Genomic DNA, 10,691 nt, shown 5'->3' with positions numbered 1-10,691 from the left:
AATTTATTACTTGGTTAACTGATGTTTTAAATGTTTAAGTTTACAGTTGAAAAGTTATAAGTGCTTTACAGAACTGCATTTACGCCAGATTGTGTTAACGTTTTCTTGGAAGGTTCCTGTGTTGTTAAAATCAGATATGGGTGTATCTGGTTCTATTTTGAACATAGATTAGTATAGATGTAGCCACAACTGAGTATTCCATGCTGTGAGGACACACTTGCCATCTCTGGTATGTTAGTGTGGACTCTTGTGAACTTTGCACAATAAAGTTAGCTCAGAGACCCGGTTTCTCCAGCACTGTGGTAACCTGACCTCACGCAGAATGATGATGACAATCATCGAATATTCTTCAAGCCCGCGCTTCAGAACATCCCCAGGGTGCATCAGTTGAAATATAAGACAGTGCCAGAGCGCAAGAGGTTCAGTTGATATACTTTTAGTCGTTTCAGGCACACAACCAACTACTTGCGCCACAACTCATGGCATTTCCCGTTTGTTCGGCTTGGAAGTGTGTGACATCAGGCGGCGACATCTGCAAGTGCAAATACATATAAATCCTCGATATCCTCAGCCCTCAAACTTTTTTGGTATTTTTCCCCCCTTCAATATTACTACAACATAAACATAATCTCATACGTGAAACATAAGCCATGTATCTGAGGCGAGTTTATGATTCATAGCCTGCATGTGACTTTGTTTCTTCTCCTCCTAAAACATTTTCCTTTGTAATTTGATAGGCGACCGTAATTCGTGTAATAAAAACTCAGTCGTCGGAGTCGCTCTTGCACTCCGTGCAATTAAAACGGAGACAGCACACAGCCTAAAGTGCCACATCACACACACACACACACACTGAATAGATGGCCATGAAGGTGGTTGTTTTTCTAAGTGCGGTGATTGCATCTATCTGGTGTGCTCCTCCACGACGATGCGAACCTGAAGAGCAAATTTTGGGTAAAGTATCCAATACTTCAAACCCAACTGTCTTAGACTAGACAGTCTAAGCATGTTTTAACAAACGGCAACGGGGGGAGAGTGTCAGGTAGGCTATTACTTGAGAAATAAGCATGTCAATACATTGTTAGCTTTTATCGGCACTTAGAGCAGTCATATGCTTAATTATTCCCTTGGATAAAATATTTCTGTCTAAGAGACAAGCACGAAAGAAAGAAACATGCCTTATTAGGCCCTACCAAAACAATGGCTAATAGTTTTATCAAATTTAAGTTAGGTATAGGCCTATATGAAAAAGTGACATGGGAGGAATATCTGTTTGAGAAATGTAATGATGAGAGGGTAACGTAATGTGTCCACAGTAGTACTACAGGCTGTAGTAAGAAACTCCACACTCGTTTGCCATCTAGAGGCATCCCGAAGTAACAGATGCGATCCGTTTGTTTCGCAGGATGGTGCAAGACTCCAGTGGAACCTCCTAAACGTAAGTTCTCGCGATTATCAGACTTGCTGCAACCTAACTACATGGATTGATGTTTTCTCGCAGACCAACAAAATTATTCGATACAAAGCGTACTTGTATTGCCCCTTAAGTGCAATAGATATGATGCTGTTCTTGAACCTTCCTCACTGTGGTTTTAGTGAAGGTTTGTTAAAAGAACAGTCGACATACCAAAGGGAAGAAAGGCAGGTATAAATGAAGACATTATTGGTGGATTTATTTTATAACAGCCCCCATTGACTATTAACAATTTCTCCAACCAGTCCTAAGCAGGCATGTTGTCAGGAATGCCAGCCGTTTGCTCAAACAAAGGCCCTCTGTATTTGACAGCAGTGGGTGAGAAAATAGCATAGGACAGAACAGAGGGAAAACATCCACAGGCACAGCAGGTGAGGTGCCTCAGGGAGCACACAGAAATTAGACATGTCCCTTACAGAAAATAACTGCAATCATGGGACCAAAACCTGCAGTTTCTCTGAAGTACTAGGCAGTTCAATAGTATTTTCATATCCAAAATATTGCAGTCCTGCAGTAAAGTGTTGCAGTCCTGCAGTAAAGTGTTGCACTCCTGCAGTCCTGCAGTCCTGCAGTAAAGTGTTGCACTCCTGCAGTCCTGCAGTAAAGTGTAGTACTACTGTACGCAGTGCAATACAGCTTTTCATGTCCAAAAATTGCATTTCCTGCACATGAAACTGCAAACAATTCCTCCAAAACTGTAGTTAGAACACTGCAGTTTTGACACTTGAAGTAGTTCAGCTATTTTTTGTAATAGCCCCCCTCCCTCTCTGTCTCTGTCAGAGATACATGCTCATGATCGATGAGGTTGTAAAATATTCATGTGTTAATTCCAGTCAGGGCAAAGATGATATATTTATCTGAAGGAATAGCACAGTGCCCCCTGGGGTTAGCCTTCATCATCACGGGTAGGAGAAACATGTTTCACAAAAGAAAGAGAGGAGCCTGCACACCTTGATAGATCATACTGCACGTGCAGAGAAACAACAACAACAACAACACAATAATACAGTGTCATAGGAGCCTGCAGACCTTGATAGATTGTACTGCAGGGGCAGCTATTTCACAAAAAACAACTTGTTTTTAACTAACTAGTAGACTAGTAGACTAACTAACTAGTAGACAGTGATCTGGCAGGTTCTTCAATTTTCCTTACGAAGTGCTTTGTAGCCATCAAGTCCACAACTTTGCTGTTTTTCTCCTTAGTAAAGCACAACACTTCTTCCAACCCATAGCCTGTAAATAATATGGACAAAGCCCTTGTTCCAACCTCAGTCCGACTGACTGAGACGTTAGTTCATTAATAAATGACCATTATTACACACCGTGAATGAAGCAGTGTTACACTTTTCTTTCCCCCTCTCCTAAGGAGAAACATGTTTGAAATGTGCCCTACCAAAAGACTAGACTGTAGCCCAACAATAGCTCTTCAGGTAGGGTGAGGCGCAAACAGCAAAGTTGTGGACTTGATGGCTACAAAGCATATCGTAAAGAACCTGCCAGGTCACTGTCTACTAGTTATGTACAACGTTAGGCATGTGCATTGCCATTGGTATAATGTATGATCTAATTGGTTTTAGGCCTGAGCCTAACTGTATTCCTCTGTGTGTATGTGTGTGTGTGTGTGTGTGTTTGACTGTGTGTATGTGTATCCTTCCCATGCACACACACACATACATGCAGCCAAATGCACAGACATAGTACAGGGCTATTGTGATGACATGCCCTACACACACACCATCTACCCCACCCTGGTGGAGCACCGTAACCGTGACGACGTGGAGCAGAGTGTGGAGTACCTCCTGCTGAGCGTCGTCCACTCGTTGCTGAACGGCGAGTGCACGCCGGACGTGCGTCTGCTGGGCTGCTCGGTGCTGACGCCGCGCTGCGAGGCCGGACGCGCGGTCCGCCCGTGCCGGCGCGTGTGTGAGGCCGTGCGGCACCGCTGCATCCACGCGTTCGACACCATCGGCATGGCCTGGCCATACTTCCTGGACTGCGACCGCTTTTTTGTCAGCGAGGAGGAGGGATGCTACGACCCCCTGGAGGGCCTGAGAGGTGAGAGGGGGAAGGGCAGAGATCAGTGTGTGTGTGTGTGTGTGTGTGTGTGTGTGTGTGTGTGTGTGTGCGTGCGCGTGTGTGTACATGTGTACAGTGAAGATGCTCCAGAAATATAGATTTTATCCTTTGGTGTGTGTGTGTATGATTGTGTGTGTGTATGTGTGTGTGCGTATGTGTGTGTGTTTGTGTGTATGTGTGTGTTGGGGGTGTGGACTCCTGGGAGTTGTGCATCAACCATACTGTGGGTTAGACAAGCCATAGAGTTACTGTAAGGTATTCCAGAAATATACATTATTTCCCTCGTGTGTGTGTGTGTGTGTGTGTGTGTGTGTGTGCTAGGCCGGCTGGGTACAACTTCACAATACAATATCAGTGTTTCCCATACATTGACTTATTTTTGGCGGCCCACCACAATATCAACACTGACCACCACACAATGATTTTCCATGTTGTACTGTTTAAATTGGATGGAATTCGTTCTTTGAAGAGCTATGTACACCTTTGCACAGCCTCTCCTTGTCTCTCAACAAACCTCCATGCACGTTTAAAAAAAACATTAACAATCCTGCAAAAAAAGTCGACTGACTAAACCGTGCTTAAATCTGCATCATAACCATGCTGCGTTAATTTGTTAAAAACTGTTGCATTCAAGTTAATTCTGCAAACCTACCACCACAAATAGAATTCAATTCTGTGGGAAACACTGAATATCTATTATGCTACAGAAGCCATGATATAATACATATGGCAATAACATTTGTTGATTCGGAATAATAACCAGGTCCTACTCCATACTCCAACAGCTGTTCTCCATAATTCTACAAAACAGCGCTGGCAAAGTCATAAGGACCACACAACTTAAAAACACTTACAGTTCAGACCCACAGAGATCTTAAAAGTAAAATTGAATAGTTATGTTTCTCATTTCAGGCTGACTAACTTTAACTTTCAAATTTAACATGACTTTAACTTTTCTGTTTTCTCTGATGCTTTTTCTTGTGTTGTTGCTGTATCGATACAGCAGCCTCTATATCGTTACATATATCAGTAAGGAGTACTATAGGAGAATATATTACAATTATGAAGCTGTTGAGAAGTTTTGAGGGCCCCCCTGGGAAGTCCCCTTAAAGATCAGAGGTGAAAGGTCAGAGGTCACTGGTCGAAGTGATCAATGTTGGTGGACACCTGGGAGCTTGTCAGCCACAATGTGTAGCAAGGGGTTAGATGAGGACATTGCAGCTCAGTGTCTTTGAACTGGTGTGTGTGTGTGTGTGTACAGTGTGTGTGTGTGTATGTGTGTGTGTGTGTGTGTGTGTGTGTGTAGTATGTCTGGTTATTAATGCATTAGTCAATGGCAGCAGCTCAGTAGCTGCTAAAAGTTTTGATTTAATTCCCCAACCCCTCCCTGCATTAAGATGGGGGTGCAGAAAGCTGATCTCAGATCACCCTTTAAGTGGGACTCCTCACAGGCACTCTTTGTACACACACACACACACACACACACACACACACACACACACACACACTCGCAAACACACACACACACAGGCACACACAGGCAGTCAGTCTGTGAGGGAGTTTTACAGCAGACCATTTCTCTGTAAACTCGGTAGACACCTCGTTAACCACTTCAGCGCAATAAAATTAAATTCAGCTACAGAGGCCACTACGGGCTCCTGCAGTTTTATTTCTCTCGGCACTTTATGGTCAAACACACACAGACATGCATGCACACTCATACACACATACTCACGTATACATATGCACACACTGTTTCACACAAGCACACACACACACACACACACACACACACACACACACATACACACACACACACACACACATACACAGACACACACACACACACACACACACACACACACACACACACACACACACACACACACATACACAGACACACACACAGACACACACACACACACACACACACACACACACACACACAAACACAGACACACACACACACCATATCACATACACAGACACACATCTTGTACACTGTAAATGCTAACAGTGTAGCTTGTTAATATGGATTTCTGGTTACTGCGGAAAGGAACCCGTGTCTCCAAGTCAACCCAAAAACACAAACACATGTCCTGTCCACACGACTATGTTGGTAATTGCTTCCAAGCTTTCTCTTGCTTGTGTGACTGTACGGAGAAGGAGAGAAATAGAGAAAGAGAGAGAGAGAGAGAGAGAGAGAGAGAGAGAGAGACAGTAGGAAGGACTGTTTGAAAACAAGTTTATGGCAACAAGTGTGTTTCCCTGTTTATTTTTTGTTCTCTTTGATGTTTTGTTTTTGACTGGGACAGCTTTGCTGTGCGTGTTTGTAGACATCCGGAGCACGCATGCGCACACACACACACACACACACACACACACACACACACACACACACTGGTACTGTATTTCCAAGGCTAAACAACATATCACTGAATTCTTACCCTTTGAAACAACAGCCCACTCTGCCAAAATGTATTTAACTTTGTTATGTTATACTGTATGTTGTAAATGAAATCATTTTGTGCGGTAATGGTGAAATCATAATAGACTCAAGAGACAGAGGATCCATTTGTTGGGTCTATTTTTGGGCTTCGCCTGTTGTTTGTATGTTAATTTGTCCAGGAGGACTGATTGAATAGATCAAAAGAGATATTCCTTCTTTCAGGATGAATGGGGATAGGATCTGAGTCATAACAACACCAGGTGGTTCGTGGGCCAGTATTGCCTCCCGAAAGAAAACACGTACGACGGCTCCAAAAAATGGCTAATATTGTTTTCAGATTACAGAGCCGAGGACGTGGCGGAAAGCATCAACTTCAAAGGGATGGTTCTGGAGCAAAATAAACCCATTTTCCCCAATTACCCCACATATAGTCCTCTACACAAAACATAGGCAGTGTCCCAAAGTTACATCTGGAGGCCTTTAATGAAGCCATTTTTGTTTCTGTCACTAATCAGTAATGGAGCTCTATTACCACGGTGTGGAGTTATGTATAATAGAAGTCAGCTATCTGGCACAAGCTTCAGCTTTCAGCCTTTTCTGAGCTTTGTACCTGTAAGCCTGTTATGTATGCTACTTACACTGTGTAAGTATCGGTATTAAACCTATTTATACTGCTTTCAGAAACTTCACTAGGTGAGAGTGTGATTTGAAATGTTCTCTCTGCTCTCCTGATTTTCAAAGTTTCTATTTTCACTCCTGAATTTGCTTTTGTTTGTTTTTTGTTTGCCTTTATTCAGAGGTGAGGAGACCCCTGAGGTTGTAATGTTCCCCTCTGTTAATGTCAAAGTTCTTGCTGAGTTCCTGTAGCTGAAGTTCCCCTGCGGTTCTCTCTGCAGCTGAGGAGACCCCTGAGATGCTGGCGGCTAGTGTGGCCCCTGAAGAGCCGGCCACCATCCTGCAGTTCGTCTACCACACGCACACACAGATGCTCAACGTCCTCAAGCGCACCGCCGCCAACTGCCCAGACATCGCCCGCACCTACACCATCGGACGCAGCACCGAGGGCAAGGACCTGATGGTCATCGAGTTTTCCAGCAACCCCGGACAGCATGATTTATGTAAGACAAAACACATATAAACACCAAACCAAACCACACCAATGCCACACGCCACGCCACTCCAAACCACCACGCCACACCACACCAAACCACGCCACACCAAACCACACCAAACCACCACACCACACCAAACCAAACCACCACACCAAACCACATCACACCACGGCTCACCAAACCACCACACCACACACCACCATACTGTACCAAACCACCACACCACACCACAACACTATACCACACCACAACATGCCACACTACACCACACCAAACCACCACACCAAACCACCACAACAAACCACCACACCACATCACACCACACCACACCACACCACCACCCCACACCAAACCACACCACACCACACCAAAGCTTGCCCTGCTGTGTAGGAGAGAGAAGGGAGGGTCAATGTGTGACAAACATGTAAGATGGGACAAGACAAGAAGGTGTGTACACACACACACACACACACACACACACACACTTTTAAAGTAGTGTAAGAAGAGGCAGATTGCTCTTTCATGTGATGTTTCCTCGAGATGTTTCTGCATGTGTTCATAGAGGAAGAAGGAGAGAGAGGGGCATTGGGGACTCAGACAGCTGGCTGAGCAGAATGAGGTAGTGCGTCACTTGTTCCTACTGTTGAGAGTGTGCAGCGGGCAGTGAGCTCCTGGTGGCTTGTTACGCCAAACGCAATAAAAGTTTATGAGCATCAGTAAATATTAGGACTCCGTTAGACCAGGCACACAGACTATTTCACATTTGTCCTCCAGACACAAAAACTTAGAATTCATCGCTGTTTTAGATTGAGAGAGACAGAGAATATTTGTGTGTGTGTGTGTGTGTGTGTGTGAGTGAGTGTGTGGATGTTGAGTGTGTAGATGTGTCTCTACAAGAAGAGGAGTTACAGTAGAGGTGTGTTGAGTAGCTAAATAAACTAATAACTAAAATCCTTCATTACATTTTCATTTAAATGTATGTGTGTGTGTGTGTGTGTGAGAGAGTGAGTGAGTGTGCGATGTTTCTTCAAATGGGCACTAGAGGGCACCAAGGCTAATGTCTTCCTGCTAATCTGTCAGTAAGAACATGCCTCTTGTAAAACTGATAAATCCATATAATTGGAACTGGAACTGGAATTCACTGATGGATGGATGTCTCCATCTGAGTACTGGTTGCCTTCACACTGGGTCAGTATAACTGGACCGTACTCGAGTGCGATTACTCCCCCCTAGCCCTGACCCAGCTGGTCTCCATTCACACTACATTTTTGTGTTCGGGTCCGTTTATGTCCTAAACACTAGCTTCTGTGTATCAATATCGCTTGGCAATGTCACATAAACGGCAGTTTCTTTTCTGGGTTTGGAACAGATAGCATTCAAACTGCACCGGAGTTCTAACGAACCGAACACCAGACCACTGTTTTCTAGCAGATTCGCGTCCAGACCTGGGTCCGCACCCGGTTTCCGTAGACTGCATTCACACTATCAAAAATCACCGAACCATCGGTCCAAACAAACTCAGGTCTGGACCAAATAGTCTAGTGTGAAAGCGCCCTAAGTTTGGGTTTGTTCTCTGTCCCTGTCTCTGTGACATTTGATTTTATGGCTCAGATTTGTGTGTGTGTGTAGTCTTTGAATCCCTCTCTCCAGGGTCTACAGTGTATGTTTTACGTGCTACCGTCTACCTTGTTTTAGCCTGAGCTGAAATACATGGCTAACAGAAGTGTTTGTGTGTGTGTGTGTGTGTGTGTGTGTGTGTGTGTGTGTGTGTGTGTGTGTGTGTGTGTGTGTGTGGTTGTGTGTGTGTATGTGTGTGTGTGTGTGTGTGTGTGTTTCCCCTCCCTCCCAGTGGAGCCCGAGGTGAAGTACGTGGCTAACATGCACGGTAACGAGGCTCTGGGGCGTGAGCTGCTCCTCTACCTGGCGCAGTACCTGTGTTCCGAGTATCACCTGGGTAACATCCGCGTGCAGACGCTCGTCAACACCACCCGCATCCACATGTTGGCCTCCATGAACCCTGACGGCTACGAGCTCGCCAGTGCAGAGTCGCAGACTGGCGCGGATATCGACTACGACGAGGTGAGCCACCTCGCTCACAAAAACGATATATACAGTGCACACTGTATATATGTACAGTGTGCATTTTTAAATATTATTTGGGCTTTTATGCCTTTAAAGCAGCACTAAACAAGGTTTGCTATCAGGCCCCCTCTCTGGTTGAGAAGCTCAGTAATAAACAAACTTAACCCTCATGTTATCCTTGGGGTCAATTTGACCCCAAGCAACGTTTAACATCATAAAATATATGGTTCACTTTTTTTTTTTGCTTCGTGTTTCATGACTTTTCCTCAATTGAAGGGTACAACAGAGTTAGCATGAAATTTGTACAATAATTTGTTTTCAATGTCCTGTACAAATATTTTGTACATTGATGTTCCTTGGGGTCAGTTTAACCCCAGCTGTATGAAACATAGGATACATGAATATTTGACACATTATGGATATTATTATTTGAATAGTATGAGAACATATTGTTATTATCATTATTACATACACAAGTACATATTACATATAAGTCATTTTGGCAGGACTGTATAAGTCAAAAGGGGAAGCAACAGCAAGCCTTTGGGCTGCTGACACTGGATGGGCAATATTGCCAGCCAAGGTTCCAAGGTTCATAAAGGGGTGTGGGGGGGTGGGATTGTTTTGTAGGGCTTTTGATGGTGGTTATTACACTCTTGTTAAGTACCTGTCACAAAAAAACTGGGTAACAATATTAATTATAATCATTTTCTGAAGGTTTATGTAGCTAGGGTCAAATTGACCCCAAGGATAAAGAGTGTCGGTAAGATTTGAGGATAACACAAGGGTTAATATGCGTCTTTTGCAACAAAGTGTGAACATAACTCCGATATAATATAAAGGGAATGCACCGACAGCAGTCTGTAGAAAAGGATCTCCAAATTCCTGTGGGGAGGAGGGGGGCAGTGTTACCCGAACACAGACAGTTGCTAGGTCGGTATAGTTCCTACCCGAACACAGACAGTTGCTAGGTCGGTATAGTTCCTACCCGAACACAGACAGTTGCTAGGTCGGTATAGGGGGCTGCTTAGACAATGGCAGAAGTGTTTATCATGTTATGAGGTAAGAAAACGGTTAAGGTTGCCTTTCATTTGATAGGACAGTGAAGTAAGTGACAGGAAACAAGAGGGAGAGAGAGATGAGGTGGAATCAGGAAATGACCAATGGTCAGACTCGAACACAGCTCCCCATGGGCAAGTGGACCCCTTAGGCAGTGCCCCCCCCCCCCCCCCACCATGTTTAATGTTTATGTTTATATTTATGTTTAAATCTATGTTTATGCTTATTCGTATTGACCCATTCACGGTCCACGTCACAGGAAAATGCACATGTATACCAGGGTCAGAAAGCTTTCCATCCCATTGAATTGTGTGTGTGTGTGAATTGACTGAAACATCAAGAAAACATCAAGGAAACGTCAAGAATGCCTACTTGTAGCCTACTACTTTTTTGCGGGTATACACACTGGGCTTGTCAACCAAATAGACGGTATATAAAT

The 10,691-nt window shown here is 44.1% G+C and overlaps 2 protein-coding genes across 3 annotated transcripts in view; one reads left to right on the top strand and one right to left on the bottom strand.

Moving 5' to 3' along the window:
• Positions 1 to 10,691, bottom strand: part of LOC121690252 (C-type mannose receptor 2-like) — a 1,098,322-nt gene that overhangs the window by 945,530 nt on the left and 142,101 nt on the right. The gene's annotated exons all lie outside the window — the stretch shown is intronic.
• LOC121690248 (carboxypeptidase Z-like) overlaps positions 796 to 10,691 on the top strand; it is a 15,183-nt gene continuing 5,287 nt past the window's right edge. The window contains exons 1-5 of one of the 2 annotated variants that reach the window (XM_042070704.1): positions 796 to 954; positions 1,406 to 1,438; positions 3,155 to 3,529; positions 6,896 to 7,117; positions 8,961 to 9,190. In XM_042070704.1, the coding sequence (XP_041926638.1) occupies positions 861 to 954; positions 1,406 to 1,438; positions 3,155 to 3,529; positions 6,896 to 7,117; positions 8,961 to 9,190 (954 nt within the window). In that variant the 5' untranslated portion in view covers positions 796 to 860. Of the gene's footprint in view, positions 955 to 987; positions 1,043 to 1,405; positions 1,439 to 3,154; positions 3,530 to 6,895; positions 7,118 to 8,960; positions 9,191 to 10,691 lie in introns of those variants that run through there. The other variant, XM_042070705.1, reaches the window with a different exon arrangement.

Source organism: Alosa sapidissima, chromosome 18 (assembly GCF_018492685.1).
Source record: "Alosa sapidissima isolate fAloSap1 chromosome 18, fAloSap1.pri, whole genome shotgun sequence".
Lineage (NCBI taxonomy): Eukaryota > Metazoa > Chordata > Actinopteri > Clupeiformes > Clupeidae > Alosa > Alosa sapidissima.
This window is presented reverse-complemented; position numbering and strand designations above follow the sequence as displayed.